The 17,611-nt window shown below is 65.6% G+C and overlaps 2 protein-coding genes across 18 annotated transcripts in view; one reads left to right on the top strand and one right to left on the bottom strand.

Moving 5' to 3' along the window:
• The window catches only part of TSC2 (TSC complex subunit 2), a 33,311-nt gene extending 27,729 nt beyond the window's left edge, over positions 1-5,582 (top strand). For 11 of the 13 annotated variants that reach the window (XM_025416945.3, XM_025416944.3, XM_025416949.3 and 8 more), the window contains 10 exons: positions 912-1,042; positions 1,447-1,943; positions 2,094-2,169; positions 2,348-2,434; positions 3,258-3,444; positions 3,817-3,956; positions 4,839-4,917; positions 4,988-5,079; positions 5,171-5,269; positions 5,346-5,582. In XM_025416945.3, coding sequence (XP_025272730.1) covers positions 912-1,042; positions 1,447-1,943; positions 2,094-2,169; positions 2,348-2,434; positions 3,258-3,444; positions 3,817-3,956; positions 4,839-4,917; positions 4,988-5,079; positions 5,171-5,269; positions 5,346-5,516 — 1,559 coding nt within the window. In that variant the 3' untranslated portion in view covers positions 5,517-5,582. The other 2 variants (XR_003124088.3, XM_049111501.1) reach the window with 2 other exon arrangements.
• Positions 5,583-5,586: 4 nt separating this feature from the next.
• PKD1 (polycystin 1, transient receptor potential channel interacting) overlaps positions 5,587-17,611 on the bottom strand; it is a 41,742-nt gene continuing 29,717 nt past the window's right edge. For 3 of the 5 annotated variants that reach the window (XM_049111498.1, XM_049111500.1, XM_025416941.3), the window contains 24 exons: positions 16,905-17,525; positions 16,422-16,578; positions 15,920-16,172; positions 15,643-15,838; positions 14,530-14,700; positions 14,309-14,452; positions 13,989-14,199; positions 13,768-13,894; positions 11,957-12,073; positions 11,810-11,859; positions 11,375-11,559; positions 11,192-11,285; positions 10,542-10,663; positions 10,265-10,467; positions 9,996-10,190; positions 9,480-9,619; positions 9,062-9,174; positions 8,746-8,893; positions 8,537-8,665; positions 8,143-8,317; positions 7,758-8,048; positions 7,541-7,675; positions 7,155-7,460; positions 5,587-7,059 (listed from right to left, as the gene is read on the bottom strand). In XM_049111498.1, the coding sequence (XP_048967455.1) occupies positions 6,592-7,059; positions 7,155-7,460; positions 7,541-7,675; positions 7,758-8,048; positions 8,143-8,317; positions 8,537-8,665; positions 8,746-8,893; positions 9,062-9,174; positions 9,480-9,619; positions 9,996-10,190; positions 10,265-10,467; positions 10,542-10,663; positions 11,192-11,285; positions 11,375-11,559; positions 11,810-11,859; positions 11,957-12,073; positions 13,768-13,894; positions 13,989-14,199; positions 14,309-14,452; positions 14,530-14,700; positions 15,643-15,838; positions 15,920-16,172; positions 16,422-16,578; positions 16,905-17,525 (4,751 nt within the window). In that variant the 3' untranslated portion in view covers positions 5,587-6,591. The remainder of the gene's footprint in view (positions 7,060-7,154; positions 7,461-7,540; positions 7,676-7,757; positions 8,049-8,142; positions 8,318-8,536; positions 8,666-8,745; positions 8,894-9,061; positions 9,175-9,479; positions 9,620-9,995; positions 10,191-10,264; positions 10,468-10,541; positions 10,664-11,191; positions 11,286-11,374; positions 11,560-11,809; positions 11,860-11,956; positions 12,074-13,767; positions 13,895-13,988; positions 14,200-14,308; positions 14,453-14,529; positions 14,701-15,642; positions 15,839-15,919; positions 16,173-16,421; positions 16,579-16,904; positions 17,526-17,611) is intronic. The other 2 variants (XM_049111499.1, XM_025416942.3) reach the window with 1 other exon arrangement.

Below are 17,611 nucleotides of genomic sequence, written 5' to 3'. Positions count from 1 at the left end.
GATTGGGCCGCGTCTACCCTTCATTGTGGGATGGCCTGTCGCCTTCAGGCCCCGGATGCGGGAGGTGGAGGGAGGGGCCGACTCGCACAGCCTTCTGGCTCCCCTGGGCCCCCCATGTGGCCGGGAGCCAGTTTGGAAAGGGCGGTGTGCAGACGGGACGTGGCAGGCAGCTAACGGACTGTGCGTGTGCCGGGGCTGTGTGCGTGGTGGCCGCGGGCTGTGCTAACCCTCGGTTGCTTCTCACCTCGACCCCTGCCCTGATGCGCCCCACCCCTGACGCCCCCTACCCCTGCCCTGACGCCGGCACAGGAAATGCTGCTTTGGGGCCGGCACAGGAAATGCTGCTTTGGGGTGTCGTGGCCTCTCCTTAGCACTCCCCAGCCCCGGGTTTGGCTTGGGCTCCAATGGTGCACCTCTGTTTTCGGGAATGCGCTTCCCATCTGTGCGCACAGGGATTTCTCCTGTGTCAGGCTTTTCCTCGGGTCCGGCTAGTGAGGAACTCTGGGCTCCTGTTCCCGAGGGCTGGTCCAGGTGCGCCCCTCTTCCTGAGCTCAGGCCCTGTCCTAGGCAGGACTTCTCCCTCATGGGGTCTGTGCTGCCCTTGCCCGTTTACCTCGCTGGAGCAGCAGGGGCGGGATCCCAGGAGCCAGATACCCCTCACCCCAGGCCCCGGGGAGCCGGTGTTGGAAACGCCCTGTCTCAGGGGCCGCGCCCGGGCCCCTCTGAGTGCCCTCCTCCAGCTGACTTGATGGGGTGTGGGCAGCTTAGAGCCACAGGCCAGGAAGGCCCTAGGTGAGGCTCTGTCGGGGGCCACTGTGTGCTCTCGTTGGGGAGAGGCTGGTGCCCCTGAGGCCATGTGAGCCCCCCGGGGGCTGGGCTAGCTCCCAGTAGCCCCATCCGTGTCCTCCCAGACTCTGCGGTGGTTCTGGAGGAGGGAAATTCAAGCGAGACCAGTCTGCCAGTGGAGCACACGGAGCTGGAGGACTTCGAGGCGACACTAGGCACAGACCGGCGCTGTGGCCGCGCGGAAGCTTACAGCAGGGTGAGTGCATGGGGGAGCCTGGGACGCGGGGGCGCTGTGGGGTTGCTCACTCCGTCTGTGGCTTCTGGACTTGCTATGCACTCTGGCAAGGCTTTTCTCTTCTTTTCTCACCTAAAAAACGGATACGTGTCCTTCCAAGTTTGTCCCGCGCAGATAGTCTGGGCTTTCCCAGCGGGCCCCGTAGGAGGATAGCTGGTCGCTGCCCTTGGCATCCTTTGGTTTGGCGGGTGCTGGGCTCTGCTGCTCAGTGGGGCCCAGGCCCAGGGCCATCCTGGGGGGGGGTGAGGAGGCGGGCCATCCACTGGCCACTGAGGAGCTCTGTGGCCCTGACTGGGAGGTGGGGGGCTTCGTCGCCGCCAAGTGAACCCCTCCTGATGGAGGCCCTGCGGACTCATTCTTGGCAGTCGTCTTCAAGCTCCAGCCAGGAGGAGAAGTTCCCTGCAGAGGAGCTGGCTGCCGGAGGGATCCCCATCGAACGAGCTGTCTCTTCCGAGGGTGCCCGGCCTTCTGTGGAGCTCTCCTTCCAGCCCTCCCAGCCCCTCAGCAAGTCCAGCTCCTCCCCTGAGCTGCAGACCCTGCAGGACATACTCGGGGACCCCGGGGACAAGTCTGATGTTGGCCGGCTCAGCCCTGAGGCCAAGGCCCGGTCACAGTCCGGGATTCTGGACGGGGTGGGTGCCTCCTGGTCAGCCCCAGGTGAAGAGAACCAGGGCCAGGGCCCCGCACAGCCCGAGGGTCCCTTGCCTTCCAGCTGCCCCCGCTCCCCCAGTGGCCTGCGGCCCAGAGGCTACACCATCTCTGATTCAGCCCCGTCACGCAGAGGCAAGAGGGTAGAGCGGGACGCCTTCAGGAGCAGAGCTGGGGCTTCCAACACTGAGAAGGTGCCAGGCATCAATCCCAGGTGAGCCTTGCCCTCAGGGGCAGGAGCTGCCACGGGGACGTGGTGCTCAAGAGGCTCAGGCCTGCGCCTTGAGTGTGGGCAGACAGAACTGGCCTCGACGCCGACCTGGCCTGCAGCTCCCGGCCTAGACTCACTGTCCCTCCCCGACAGCTTTGTGTTCCTGCAGCTCTACCACTCACCCTTCTTTGGTGACGAGTCCAACAAGCCCATCCTTCTACCCAATGAGGTGGGTGCTTTCTCTCCAGGTCCCCCTGGAGCCTGGTGGGGGGCACCGTGGGCTGCCCTAGCTCTCGGCTACCTGGGTGGGGGAGCGCCCTCCCTGGACTGGAATTTGGCTGGGGCTTCAGGGCTGGTGGCAGGGGCCGGCCCCCACCCAAGGCTCAGGCAGGGCTCTGTGGCTACAGTCCTTCGAGCGGTCAGTGCAGCTTCTCGACCAGATTCCATCATACGACACACACAAGATTGCCGTCCTGTACGTGGGAGAAGGCCAGGTGAGGCTTCTGGGTGCCAGGGTGGAGCTGCGTGGCCTTCCTGCCTGGGGTGGGGTTAGGGTCTGGATCCCCTCTGCCATGGAGCTCAGTTGTTGCGTGAGTTGCGTGAGTTGCCACACCCTATCCCAGGCACCGTACTGGTGCCAGGGACACAGCAAGACCCTAACCCTCACCTGTGAGTGGGTGAGCACGTGGTGCCCGAGGGAGTGCCGAGCATGGCAGAGAAGGTGGCAGGTGCATGGATACTGCAGGTGTGGGCAGGGCACTGCTCGCATCAGCGAGCCAGGCATGGAGAAGGTGCAGGAGGGGAGCGTTTTGTGTAGGAACGGCAGGTGCCAAGGCCCTGGGGTGGCTGGCGCAGTGTCCACTGCGCAGGGTGTGGGGGGGTGGAGCAGGGAAGGAGAGGGGAAGGCTGCCGTGGACAGCCTCGTAGGTTGCCGGGAAGCTGCACTTTCATTCCTAAGGAGATGGGAGGGCTGTGAACGGTTCTGAGCAAAGGGTTCGAGGTGACTCTGCCTAAATATTCAAAGCATTCCTCTGCTGCATGGAGAACCGAAGGAAGGGGGTGCTGATCGTCTCCGTGCGAGGGGCAGGTCTGTGGACAGGGGCTGGGATTCCAAGGAATGCCAGAGTCCTGGACGTGCTCTGATGGTCCCCTGGAGCACATTTGCTGGCAGACCAATTCTGTGTGCAGGGGAGGGTGTCCAGGATGTGCCATCCCCACCTCCTGGCAGGTGCTGGGCAGGATGGCCTCACGTGGTCCGGCCCTGGGGAGCCGTGTAGGAGGAGGGGCGGGTGCCAGCGTGCTCCTCTCTGCCCACAGAGCAGCAGTGAGCTCGCCATCCTGTCCAATGAGCATGGCTCGTACAGGTACACGGAGTTCCTGACAGGCCTGGGCAAGCTCATTGAGCTCAAAGACTGCCAGCCGGACAAGGTGTACCTGGGGGGCCTGGACGTGTGTGGCGAAGATGGCCAGTTCACCTACTGCTGGCATGACGACATCATGCAAGGTATGCACCTTCCTCTGGCACGTGGTTGGTCCCCCACCCCGATGGTGTTGGCCTGCCCTTCGGCCACGGAGTAGAGTGTGGTGGGAGTGCCAGGGGGCCTGACTTCACCAGGCCTGGCGTGGGGCAGCCATGAGGTTGGCAGCTGCTTCCCGAGCTCTGCCCTCGGGTTGAGGAGCTGAGTGCTGCTGGCCGGGCAGACTCGGAGAGCCTCTGGGGAAGCCAACAGGTGCCCCTGGTGAGAGGCACAGAGGGCCCCGGCCACCCCTGCCTGCGTCCCTACCAACACCAGCCTGATGGCAGCCCGAGGAGCCCTCACTAGGGCTCTACCTAGGGCCATGTGGGCTGCTCAGCTCGGCCCCCTCCGCCTCGCAGCCGTCTTCCACATTGCTACCCTGATGCCCACCAAGGATGTGGACAAGCACCGCTGTGACAAGAAGCGCCACCTGGGCAATGACTTTGTGTCCATCGTCTACAACGACTCTGGTGAGGACTTCAAGCTGGGCACCATCCGAGTGAGTCCTGGGCGTGGGGGGGCGGGGGCTGGGGTGGTGTGGGCGGGGCCAGAGCGTGGGGGTGGGGGGCAGTGTGGGCGGGGTGGGGGCAGAGTGGGCGGGGCCAGAGCGCGGGGCGGGGCTGCGCAGACTCCAGAGGAAGCGCCAGTGAGCTCAGGTTGAGCCCAGGCAGCCGCAGGGTGGGTGTGTGGCCCTCTGGGCACTGGTGTCCTGGGGCCCCTCGGAGCCAGCGTCCTTTACTGACAAGGATAGTGATTGTGGCCTTAGGAGTAAAGAAGTCAATGTGCGGCCGTACTCGGCGGGCACTGTGAGGAGGCGGCTTCGGTCGGGGAGACTTGGCGGGCAGGGATCTGCAGACAGCTGTGAGGCCGGGAGGCCGGGCAGCGGGGAGGCGGGGGTGTCCGGTGTATTCTAAACACTGGGAAACCTCAGAGGAGGTCACTGAACAGCGCCCCCAGCTGCTGAACAGCGTCCAGTCGTGGGCAGGGGTGCCCAGCGGAGCTGTCCCTGCGGGCGCCTCAACTATGGGGAACGTGCAGAGCGCCCTGTGCTGCTCCTGGTAGATGGTGAGGCAGGAGCCCCAGACCACACAGGGACATGAGGGGGGCCCTGTGCCTGTGTGCAGTCATGACTGTGAACCTGAGCTCAGGTGGATTCAGTTGCCATCCAGAAGTGCAGTGGTGGGTGAAGGGGGAAGGCAGCGTGCCCTGGCTTTGGTGGGAAGGAAGGGTGTGTGCAGTGGCCAGTGGTTAACGGAGCAGAGCACAGGCTGGTTCAGGTAGCGAGTGACCAACACTGACGAGCTTGCCACCGTCAGCTGGGTGAGGACATGGCAGGAAGCAGTCCTCAGGGCTGGGGTGACCTCTGCTCTCGTCCGGGCAGGGCCAGTTCAACTTCGTCCACGTGATCATCACCCCCCTGGACTATGAGTGCAACCTGGTGTCCCTGCAGTGCAGGAAAGGTAAGCCCCAGGGCGGAGGGGGTAGGCACTCAGGGTCCTGAGCCGTCGTGTGAGCTCTGGTTCTCCCCAGACATGGAAGGTCTTGTGGATACTAGCGTGGCCAAGATCGTGTCTGACCGCAACCTGCCTTTTGTGGCACGTCAGATGGCTTTGCATGCAAATGTGAGTGGAGGGCATGATGGGGGGGGGTGCAGGTGGGCGGGGGCACAGGGGCCACCCCTGGAGGGCTCTCTGCTCTGCCTTCCCCTCCCAGATGGCCTCACAAGTGCATCATAGCCGCTCCAACCCCACCGACATCTATCCCTCCAAGTGGATTGCCAGGCTTCGCCACATCAAGCGACTCCGCCACCGGGTAGGGGAGACGGGGCCCAGATGTCGTGGGGGCTGGGGGCGGGGGGCTGGCTGCTCAAGCATTTGGTGTCCCTCAGATCCGCGAGGAAGCCCACTACACCAACCCCAGCCTGCCACTGATGCAGATGCACCCCCCGGGCCACCCCAAAGCCTCTGCTCAGGCGCCGGCAGAGCCTGTGCCCACGTATGAGACAGGCCAGCGGAAGCGTCTCATCTCCTCTGTGGATGACTTCACGGAGTTTGTGTGAGGGGTCCCCCTGCCTGTATGTGCGCCCCTGAAATAAAGCAGGTATAGCCCTTGAGGCTCACAGACACAGGTGCAGTCAGCCAGGTTGTTTATTTGACTTTGTCGGGTGGGGGGTGGGGTCAAGGCTGTAACTGTGGCCATGCCCACATACGTGGTACCAGGCTGTCGGTTGGGCCACCCGCGGCCCCCTGCTCACCCTCCCCAGCCCCGGGAGCCAGCCCCCGGGGAGGGCTCTTTCCACCTGACCACCCTGGAGTTCTTGCCCTGTCCTCCTCCTGCTCATTGCCCACACCTGGCACCAGCAGGTCTGGGCTCTGCTATCTTGCTGCTGGGGGGCGACAGGAACTGCCTCGGAGGTGGCTGTACCCTCCCAACCAGCCTCCCCTCCCAGCACCTGCCTCAGGCCAGACCTGGATGCAAGCAGCAGCCACCACTGCCCTGGCCCCCTGGTCACATGTCTGGGGAGGGAGGCCAGCTCTGCAGTCCCTGCTCCCCCCTCAACACGGGTGACAGTGGGCACAGGGTTGCTTCAGCCACCAGGTCCCTTGGCCCTAGTGAAAAATAGAGCGACGTACAAAAATATATACATTTTAACCTAACCCCATATAAATTACTGACGATAGACACACAGATGGCAGCGGAAAGGGAGTGCACTCAGCAGGGGCACAGGAGAGGTAATAACTTAGTGGGGAAGACCACGGGAAGTGCAGGTTCCCTCCCCGAAGCCTGGATCCTTCGCAAGGGGAGATGTCTGCCCAGGAGGTGGGGCCGGGCACAGCCCGCTGTACCTGAGGACTCTGGTAATAAATTAGCATCTCAGAGGCTGGGCGCTCAGCCCGATACTGCTGTGTCCACCCACAGGGAGCTGGGGAGGGCCCTTGGGTCCTGGCTGCCCACACGGCCTCTTTAAAGTGCTGAGACCCCCAGAGAGAGACGAGGCTGCCTACTCCGGGGCCTCCGTGCGGCTGTTCTGCTGGCCCAAACCTTGAGGGCAGCAGAAGTTAATACTGAGCGGTGTCTGCCCCGGCTCCTCCCAGAAGCCGGAGCGGGGGTGGGGGAGCCCGGTGCCCCGAGGGCTAAGTGCTGCTGGGGTGGACCTTGTTCTTAGCCCGCAGGGAAGCCCTGCTGGGGCCGGATGCCAGGCCCATGCCTCGACTGGCCCGGGCAAGACGGCTGGGCAGGGCCGGCTGCAGGGCTGAGCAGGGGCTGTGGGGAGGCGAGGCTGGGGGAACGGTGCTCCTGCGGCCCCGCAGGCTCTGCAGCCTCTGCTCCAGCTGGTACACATCCTCTGTGGCCTGGTTGAGTCGGTCGAACTGGGTCAGGAGGGCCTCGAACACCGCTTGCAGGCGAGAGGGCTCCGGCTCCCCCCGGGGCCCCAGGCGGCCCAGGCCTCCACTCAGCGTGTCCAGCTGGCTGGAGGACGTGGAGGGCCGTGAGGTGTCCGAGCCCCCGCTGGGTGGGGGTGCATCCGGGGAGGACTTGGAGCCCCTGGAGGAGCGGGAGGGCAGCGGCTCCATCCCTTCAAAGCGGACTTTGTGGCGGAACTGGGGGCGGCACAGGGGCTCGGTCAGTCCGGCTGCACCCTGGGCTCACCTGGGCCCAGGGTGTGTCCCTCTCCCCCCCACTGGGCCGTACCCACCTCCTTGACCTTGCTGAAACCCATCCAGAGGCGCAGCCTGCGCAGAAAGAGCTCCACCATCTCGTAGTCCTGCGGCTCCCAGGCCGGTCGGTAGAGTTCCCCACGCAGGGCATGGTACCGCCATCTCAGAAGGACGGCCCCCAGCCGCAGGGCGCCCCAAAGGCGCAGGGCCCAGAGCCCGGTGCACAGCAGCGGGGACAGGCGCCAGGACTCGGCAGGGCACAGGGCGGGACCCCCTGACCCAGGGCACAGCACCAAGAGGGCCCGCGCCGCACTCCGGAATGAATCCACACAGGAGGAGACCAGCTGCAAGGGAGGGGGGCAGGAGTGAGGGGCGCGTCCGAGGCTAGACCCCCCCACTACCCGCCGGCCTCACCCTCACCTACCAGAACGGCCAGGTGCGCGTAGGCCACGGCGAGCGCCACCAGGCCGAGGGCTGCCCCCACGAGCTCCGGCAGGGCCCGGCACAGCGTCTTGCCAAAAACCGACCACTGGCGCACGAAGCGCAGCTGCTGCGCGGCCTGTGGACAAGTGGGGTCAGCTGACCAGCCCCCACCGGCCGGCAGCGCCCCCCACCCCGCGTCCCCCTGGCCCCAACCTCACCTTGACCAGGAGCAGGAAGAGCAGCGAGGCGGCCAGGCCGCGAGCCGCGGCGCTCAGCTGCGCCACCTGCTCGAAGCTGGTGAATCGGCGCGGACGGCGGCGCAAGAAGCGGGCCCACTGGCGGTCGGCAACACCCAGCTGGGCCAGGCGCACGAGCGCTGCGGCCGCGGTCAGTGCCACCAGCAGCCACCGCGCCCACGCCCCGGGCTGCGCCGCACGTCTACACCCTTCCCTGCGCCAGGTGCGCACCTCGGCCACGGAGAAGTACAGCGCGAAGAGCAGCAGGCTCACCTGCGGGGGGGCGGGGCGAGCGATGGGCGGGGCCTGGGGCGGCGGGCGTGGGCGGGGCCTGGGCGGGGCGGGGCAGGGCGGGGCGAGCACCCACCGAGGTGAGCAGCGGCAGGGAGAGGCCGGTGCTCAGGCGCTGCAGCGGGAAGGGACGCACGCTGACAGCGGTCACCGCGTGCCCGGCAGCGGGGAACTCGAGGCGCAGCGTGACGGCGGCGTGCAGCCCCACGGCTGGGCTGTAGCGCGTGAGCTCCACGAACACGGCGCGGCTCCTGCGCGCGTGAAGGGGGCACAGTAAGACCAGGTGCCTTCCCGGAGGAAGGGGCGGCGGCAGGTGATGCATGGACCCCGGGGGGAGGTGGAGGCTGAGTGAGAGGCCCATCAGGAATGTAACGCATGGGGAACCGCAGGCTCGTGGCAGGAGGAGGGCTGCTGTGCCAGCCTGAGGGGCTGCGGGGGCAGAGGCGGGGGGGCCGCGGAGGCGTGCACACCTGTTGTCGATCCAGTTATGCAGCTGCAGGAAGCCCAGCTGCGCGCGGCTCTCCTCCAGGCTCAGCCCTAGCTCCTGCACATAGCCCCCGCTGTCGTACACAGCGCAGTAGCCCCAGGACCAGATGCTGCTGGCGAGGGGGCAGTGTTAGAGCCCGGCCGCAGGCGTGCGGGCACCGGGGAGGGAACCGCGGGGCACCCCTGTGCTTACCCCAGTAGGTCTGGCGCAGAGTAGGCCCACGTCTCGGAGCAGTTCTGGGCAGCACTACCCCAGCCAATGCTGTAGTCCCCGGTGCTGAAGGCGTCCTGGCCGGCTGAGCACGCATGCACCGCGGCGCCGGGAGGGTCTGGGCACAGAGCTGCAAGCAGAGCAGCCAAGGAGTGAGCGTGACTAAACCAGTGCTGCCTGGGCAGGGTGCTCCATGGGCTCCCCAAACCCTCCCTGCAGCCCTGAAGGGAGAGGCCATAAAGAAGGGAGGCAGAGGGAAGATAAAGGGTACCTAGCCAGGCAGCTAGAAACCGCTCACCTTCCTGCAGCCGCACCTGCCGCAGCCGTGGGGGCCCCAGCTCTGGGCCGGACTGGTTCCCATGGATGTAGGGAAGCAGCACGTGTGACATCCATGGCCAGAACTCATCAGACCTGCCCACACACAGTCACATGCTCTACCCCGAAGCTCCCGGAACCCGTGGCGGGGGTGGTCAGTGGCCCAGCCAATGACAGGCTGCCAGTGCCACAGAAGGGGACAAGGCGAAGACTCCGATTCCTTAGCCTACTTGCATTTAGGACAGTAAGTTTTATGGAGCTGGCCTGACAAAACTGTACCAAGACCCTTCCCCATACCCCCTGGGTACTGCGTTGGCCCAAGGCCAGGGTCAAGATGGGGCCTGGTTGGCATCAGTGCCCTCCTGACCTGGTGTATGTGCATGTGCTTAGGGTGTCCATACCGGGTGATGGCCAGGAAGGCCTGGCTGCCCAGCTCCTGCTTGATGGCACTCTGTAAGCGGTAGGCATGGTTGTGACATGAGGCATCCCCGTGGTTGGCCAACAGCGTCACCAGCAAAAAGAGCATATACACCAGCAGGCTCTGGAGGCAAGGACAGCCCTGGGGTCAGCCAATCCAAGTCTCGCCCACCACAATAGAGCCGGCCAGCAATCTGCCCGTGGCCAAGGTTCTTGGTGCCAAGAAGGCAACACAGACACCTGCCAATGCCCTGCTGGGGGTGGAGACCACCCCGAGGGCCCTGAGAGGCCAGGCAGAGGAGGCATCTGAGCCGGACATGAAGAGAGAGCAAGGACTGGGGGGGGTAGGAGTTAGGGGTGATGGGGTAGGGGCCATAGGGCCTCTGTGGAAGTAAAGGGTAGGCGTGTGGTTTTTTATGAAGGGAGAACCTACAGGAAGCCAGCATGTTGGCCAGAACGCAGGTGGACAGCAGGTGCTGGGCACCCGTGACTGAGCTCACCCTCAGCATCCCATGCAGCCTCTTGACCTTTCGGGCTTCCTCCTTTGCCAGGAAGAGCGCAAAGCCGTGGGGGGGCCTCACGCGAGGCACACGCTCGCTCACAGGGGTCACAGCCGGGCTCTCCACCAGGGTATCATCCTCATCAGGATGGAGCCGCTTGGCCACCAGCGAGAAGTACAGGGCTTCCAGCAGGACCTGCGCCACAGGCGGCATCAGAGCAGCCTGCAGGTGCCAGAGGCTGCTGGCCCGGCCCCCTGCATCCCATTTACCTTGAGGGGCTCCCAGCCAAGGAAGGAGGCCAAGAAACTGGAGCTGCTTGAGAGGAGCCACATCACGCTCACACCAGGGGGGAAGCTGGAGCCTACCCAGCCAGAGACCCCCACAGCCACAGCAGCCAAGAGCAAGCTGAGCCCGTGGGCCAGGGACGCACACCAGGCGGGCAGCAGCCGCTTCTGCAGACCGTCCGCCAGCCCTGGGGAGGGAGACAGGCCGGTGACAGGCAGCCCTGGGGAGGGCGGGGGGCATCCTGGGGACACAGGGGCACACCTGTCCCGGAGAGCCTGGCCGACGTGGGCTGCTCCCAGGTCACGCCGGAGCTGCACGGCGGCCCCCTCTCCCCCAGCCTCTGCAGCGTCAGCGTTTCCGTTGTCTCCCCGGGGGCGCTAGACCTGAGGCACAGAAGAGGGGAGTAGCTCGCGCTCACCTGTAGCCCGCAGTTTCAGCTGGAGCCTCTTCTGGCGATGCGGTGCCCTCCCCACTGTCAGCGGGTGGACGGGTGGACGTGACCAAGGAAGGGCCCCAGCACCTAGCCTGCTCCCCGGGCTGGAAACCTGCGTCAGCCTGGTCCTGGCTCCCCGTTGCTTCCGGCCTCCACCCTCAGTGGGTGGGGTCCTCGCCCTGCCCCATCGGGCCAGCACCCCAGCAGCGGTGGCCTTCCGCAGCACCACCCAAGGGGTCCCCAGCCCGTGCCCCTGCCTGCTCCTCACACCGGCCTGGCCTGGGCTGGCACCTACTGCCAAGCACACCCCACCCGGCCCACCTTCGGCCTTGGCCTCCGTGCAGACAGGGTTCACAGGGACAGGGCCCAGCCCCGCGGCGGGGCACACGGACGGCACAGCACAGGCCCATCCAGGAGGCGAGCAGGGATTCCCGGCCCGGGCTCCCACCACCCTGAGCCCCAGCGGCCAGGCACTCACAGGCTGGTGAGCAGATCCGTTTCCACTTGGGTGTCCTGGGTGGGGGCCAGGCTGCTGGCGCCTTCGGCCAGGATCTGCTGGATCAGGTCCTCATCTGGAGGCAGGAGCAGTGCACATCAGGGAGGGCACGGCTCCTCCAACCCCCACCTCGGGGCCCTCCTGGGAGAGCAGGGCGATGCCCACCTGAAGCTGAGAAGTATTTGGCAGGTGAAGAGGGGCTCAGCAAGGAGAGACCGTCGTCCTCTGGGCCCAGCGTGTGGCCCGTGCGGCCCCGAGCCAGCCGCTGCAGGGTGCTGCCCATGATGGACGGGTCACTCAGCAGGTCCGGCCAGTTAAGTGTGCCTTCACTGGATGGCCAGCACACCAGGCTGAGGGTGACACGGGTTGGACAAGGGGAGCCCAGGGGACACGTGTGCACACTCCCAGTTCCAATCACACACGGACTCCAGAAGCTTCTGAGCAAACAGGGCCCTGAGGTGGGGTGTGGGCAACACACAGGCCTGCCAACCCCTGGCCAGGACACGCACACGGCCCACGCAGCCCAGACACCCGTGACATGGCACACACAGGCCATGGCCGACCTACGCCGAGGCTCACGTTTGCTCTAGGGACCCCTACCTTTTAGAATCATCCAAAAATAAGTCGCTTTTCATTTGTCCAGCAAAGGCCTGTTGAGAAGTGCAGAGAATCCCTAGAACCCTGGACTGCCCAAGGTGGCAGGACACCCCACCCCCAGCTTGGCAGGGCCCCTGGGGGCACACTTGCCTCTGTGCGCAGCCCCGGGAAGGTGAGGAAGGAGCTATCCAGCACAGACGAGTCCAGGTAGCTGTCAACGTCCAGTACCTGCTGCCCTGAAGGGGTGGGGCTCGGGGCCCCGGCCACCTACGGAAGATGTGGGCTGTCAGTGGGGGAAGTCACAGGGGCGAGGTCGGTGGGGGAGGTTCAGCAGGGGGGGCAGGTCAGCAGAGGGGAGGGTCAGCGGGGTGGGGAGGCTAGAGGGGGTGAGGTCAGCAGGGGGAGGTCAGCAGGGGCGAGGTCAGTAGGGGCAAAGTCAGCGGGGGCGTGGTCAGTGGAGGGCGAGGTCAGCAGGGGGAGCAGGTCAGTGGGGGGCAGGGTCAGCAGGGGGAGGTCAGCGGGGGTGAGGTCAGTGGGGGCAGGGTCAGCAGGGGGAGCAGGTCAGCAGGGGGAGGTCAGTGGGGGCGAAGTCAATGAGGGGCAGGTCAACGGGGGAGAGTCAGCAGGGGGAAGTCAGCGGGGGAGCAGGTCAGCAGGGGGAGGTCAGCAGGTACGAGGTCAGCAGAAGCGAGGTCAGTGGGGGGCAGGGTCAGCAGGGGGAGGTCAGCAGGGGCGAGGTCAGCGGGGGCGTGGTCATTGGGGGCAGGGTCCGCAGGGGGAGCAGGTCAGCAGGGGGAGGTCAGCGGGGGCGAGGTCAGTGGGGGGCAGGGTCAGCAGGGGAGGTCAGCAGGGGTGAGGTCAGCGGGGGCGTGGTCATTGGGGGGCAGGGTCAGCAGGGAGAGGTCAGCATGGGTGAGGTCAGTGGAGGGCAGGTCAGCGGGGGGAGGGTCCGCAGGGGGAAGTCAGTGGGGGGCATGGTCAGTAGGGGCGTGGTCAGTGGAGGGAGGTCAGCAGGGGGGAGGTCAGCGGGGCGGGGGGAGGTCAGTGGGGCGAGGTCAGCAGGGGGCAGGTCAGCGGGTGAGGTCAGCAGGGTGAAGTCAGTAGGGTGAGGTCAGCGGAGGGAGGTCAGCAGAGGGACGTCAGCAGAGGGAGGTCAGTGGGGCGAGGTCATCGGAGGGAGGTCAGCGGGGGGAGGCAGCCCGGGCCCTGCCTTGTGGAGGCGTGCTGCCTTCTGAGCAAGGCCGAGCCTAGCACAGTGCTGTGCTAAAGAATGTCCTAGAATGACGCCCTGCCTGCCATGGTACCCATGAGCCCCGTGCTGCTACAGAGCACTTGAAATGGGGCTGGTGACCTGAGGAACTTGAACTTTCATCGTCGTTGACTGATGACGGCCAAACAAGCAGCCAAAGCAGGCGGTTGCCGCCCACTGCTGGACTCTGGGCCTCCGTCCTGCTCAGGAGGCTGCGGCTGTTTGGCCGGTACCTCCTGCGTCTGGCTCTGGCCACATGGGATGGGACAGGTCAGTTCGTGGAGGCCGTGCTGACTCCTGGGCAGTGGCCAGGCGCCACCAGGGAGGCCATCGCGCTGCTCCATGCGGGAGGTCTTAGATCGCTGCTCCGGCCTCTCGCTGGAGGCCTCTCCCAGGGCAATCTCCTCTCTGGTCAGTTCGGTCACTTGTCCCAGGAACTTGTCCGTGGGGCCTGGGTCATGTGACAGGCTGGTGGACAGCAGTCCACAGGTCCCCCACTGTCCTAGTGGTTTCTGTGGCATCGGCAGGGAGAACCCTGGGCTCGTCCAAGGCTTTGACAATCTGTTTCTCTTTTTTCTTGGGTCGGTCCAGCTAAGGGCTCGTCAACACCGCGACCCCTGACTCTCCCGCTCTGCCTGCCACAACGACCGCCCTCGGCAGAAGCCTGAAGCCCATGCTCCGCCCTCTGGCAGCCCCGCGGTCCCCGGCCCACCTTGCTCCGGGACATCCGGAAGAGAAACAGGATGACCAGGTAGACGGGATAGACGACCACACTGGACACCAGGCCGACGGCGATCGTGTCAACACTCAACGGGATGAGAGTGGACACAGGCCCCGCGCTGTGGGGCAAGAGAGGAGAGAAACCCCGGGCTGGGACAGGCTGGAGGAGGCAGGGGAGCAGGAGGAGGCCATCCGAGCCCCGCGGGCACCCACCTGGAGGCGGTGTCTCCCACGACCCCGTACCACACAGCATTGGCGCCCAGGAAGAGGCAGACGAGGAGGATGCAGCAGGTGGCCCGCTGGACACGAGTGAAGCGGCTCCGAGGCGGCCGGTCCCATATGGAGAGCCAGATGTGCTTGTCAAAGAAGCCGCGCTGCAGCTCGGCCACGAGGAGGCGCCGGGACCGCCGCAGGGCCGCCTCGCCTGGGGAGGGACGGACGGACAGATGGACAGGCTTGAGGAGCCGCGGGCCCAGGGCCACCCCCAGGCTGCTCAGCCCCAGGCTGCTCAGGTAGGACGGCCAGGCCCTTACTTGCTGCCAGCACCTCCTTCTCTACGAGGCCGCCGTTGGCCTCAGTCTCCACCGACAGCCAGTCATTGACCAGGAAGAAGGTGCTGCGGGCGTTCTGCAGGTCCCTGACAATGATGTGCTGCAGGAACCAGGCGGGGCTGAGGCCTGGTGGGGGGGGGGTGCGTCAGGCCGGCGGGCGCACCTGGGGTGCTGGTGGGCTGGCCGCGGGTGCCCCCACAGACCTTTGTTGTCGTGCCACACGCGGATCTTGCGCACGCTGCCCAGGCTGTGCGGGGTGGCGATCTGGAACACGTCCAGGCTGTTGCGGCGGAAGGCTCTGTCCCCATCCAGGTGCCGGTGGCCGCTGCGGCCCTCCGCCCCGTACAGCATGATGCCCACGTGTGCCGTGGTACCTGGAGGAGGGACGGACGCGCAGCGGGGCTGGAGTGCTGCCCGGCAGACGCGTGACCCCAGGCCCCCCTTCCTTCCCTCACCAGACGCGGGCGGTCCTGGCTCTGCACGGCCGACAGATGCCATGTCAGCGATGTCACGTGCCAGGGACATGACCCCTGACGGCACGGCACGTGCTCGGGCTCAGGGCGGGTCAGCCGGGTGACCACGTGAGACAGAAGCTGGGCCACGAGCTCCCCAGTCTGCTCTGGGAACAGCAGACCAGCGTCCCTGTCGGTTCCCACACACCACCTGGCCTGCGGGGCACTGCCCGCCTGTCTCCCGGTGATAAACACACGCAACGTTTTATTGGGGCATCAGAAGGGGACTGGCCGACAAGGGTGGAAGCACAGAAAGGAACTGAAAAGTGGCAGCGCAGGGCGGTGACTTAGGATCCAAAGTAACCGGGCCAGCGACACCACCTGGGGCCTGTGATGGCGAACATCAGGAGGGGAAGGACCAAGACGGTGCAGAACACCTGACACTGGCAAAATACCCACGCAGGAGTGTTCAGAGGGGCAATGGGGAGGTGTCCGAAGCCGCCGCGAGGCTGGAGAACGGGCTCTCTGCCCGCAGGAAGTGTCATGGCTGCTCGGCAACCACTGTCCAGACCACTCAGCAAGTGCTTCACAATGAAATCAAACGCTTTTATCCTCAGCGTGTCTCACGTCCGTGTCATGCTGTCCTTGCTCACGACCAGTAATGGCTCATGACCACCCTCACCCTCTGACCGTTGACCACCCACACGGGCAGGCCCTGTGCTCCAGTGCCCCGGTGTCCCAACAGTGCCGGGACGACCCATATGCTCCTGCTCGCAACATGCTGGGTAAACTGAGCCCTCATGTGGCATCACCGTGAGGGCAGGTGGCCAGAGAGCGCAAGCCGGGGGCAGCCTCTCCACTCACCTGAGCCTCGGCCCCAGCCGGTCTTGACCAGGATCTCATACTTGAAGAGGCCTCCCTTCCCGCAGAAAGGGATGATGCGCACCCGGCTGACGTCCAGCTGGTCCAGCTTACGCAGGATCACGGCCATGACTGTGTAGGTGACCAGGCACACGATACACGTCAGCAGGACGATGTAGTTCACGCCTGAGGCCGGCTCCTGGGGAGACAGAGCCATCAGGCCCAGGAGCCACAGCCCCCACCTCACCTTCTCAGGACGAAGAAACAGGGTGCCACTCACTGGAAAGATGAAGTGGACGTGGCTGGGGGGGACAAAGAGGCTGGCACCAAAGGCAGTGAGGTGGCGGGTAAGGCAGACGGCCTGGCTGGGGGACGTCTCCTCCAGAGGCACAAGCCCCTCTGTCTTCCACATCATCTCCTTCTCACTGAAGTACTGACACAGGGACGTGTACAGGCCCACGCTCACTTCCAGTGCTGACCAGTGGAAGTGGCTGGTCAGATTCAGGTAATAAGTCCCACCTGAGTCTCTGGTCCTAGAAGGACAAGGGAGTGTCACAGCCAGACCCCGCCAAACCCCAGGCTCTGGGCCCCAGCCATGCTCAGAGCCATGCCTGGCCCGCCCCCCCCTGCTGCCACATCCCTTCCCACAGGGAGCACATGTGACCTCAGCACCCGGGGATCCGGTCACACCCTGGTCACACCCACCCTGCCCTCAGAAGTCACCCCATGCCCCCAATAGGTCCTCTGTGGGCCTGCTTCTCACCAGCAGGGCGGGTGCTCACCCTGGGGCAATGAAGAAGGTATAGGGCCTGTGGTCGCCGCCCGCCAGCTCCTCCAGGCTGATCCTCCTGCTGGCGGAGCAGTTGTGCTCGTTGGGCCCAGGCACCGAGTCAAAGTACACAGCCAGGTAGGGCTCAGGCTCCTCGGGCAAGTAGCGCTCTAGGGGCACAAGGATAGGTCGGGCGGAGGCCCTGGGCAGTCGCTCAGCCCAGGGGGCGACGCGGGAACCATCTGGAGCCCTCCCCGCTAACTAGGGCTTAGGGGGCTGGAGCACTCTTGGGCCCACTCTGCGCTCCTCCCCCACTGCCCCCAGGCCAGGCCCCCGCAGCCTGTGAAGCAGGAGGCAGAGTTTACCAAAGGCCACGAATTGGGGGGTGGTCCGTGAGAAACACCTTCTCACCTGGGGCACCCCTGCTGCCCCCACACGGGCCGGGCTAAGGTGGGGAGGAGGCAGCAGCCCCGAGCACCCCACCCGCGGCACCCACCACTGAGCAGCGTGTAGGTGAGCTGCAGGTGCAGCCCGGCCGCCGGGTTGCTGTTCTCAGGGGTGACCGCAACGCTGATGGAGGCCTGGGGCTGGATGACTGCGGAGCCAGCAGGGGCGCGGTGGCCCGGGGCAGCCTGGTCGGAGCTGTTGGGCACTTTCACGATGATGGCGCGCTCTGAGGCCAGCTGCCCGATGGGGATCTGGGTGCCGGCCTGCGTCTGGAAGGCCATGGAGGCCACCTTGGTGGAGACGGTGTAGTTGCTGATGTAGCCAAAGGGGAATGGATTGGAGTCGACGAGGAACATGAGCTGCACCACATCACTGAGGTTGGACAGGGCCCCGCTGAAGGCCGTGGGGATAGAGAAGTGGCAGCTGGGAACCGAGGCGTTGCCCTGGCACAGCAGGCTCAGCGGGTCGGAGCGCTTGCCCTGGGCCACAATCTCCTCACCCGCCAGCGTCAGGGGCTCCTCGTTGAGCACACGGGAGCGCATGAGAATGCACATGAGGGCCGATGAGAGGTGGTAGGCCCTGGATGCTACCATGAGTGAGGGCGGCTCTGTGCCCAGCTCCGAGGGCTGCAGGCCCTGCATGTCCACACTGGCCAAGTGGATGAGGTCGCCTATGAGAGCACAGGAGGTTGTGGAGGAATGCTTGTGGGGGAGAGGCAGGAGGAGGTTGGGGGAGCCACACGAGCCTGCCGAGGCC

This window comes from Canis lupus, chromosome 6 (genome assembly GCF_003254725.2).
Source record: "Canis lupus dingo isolate Sandy chromosome 6, ASM325472v2, whole genome shotgun sequence".
In the NCBI taxonomy this organism is placed as follows: Eukaryota; Metazoa; Chordata; class Mammalia; order Carnivora; family Canidae; genus Canis; species Canis lupus.
Note: the sequence above shows the minus strand (reverse complement) of the source record. Positions and strands in the feature narration are given on the sequence as shown.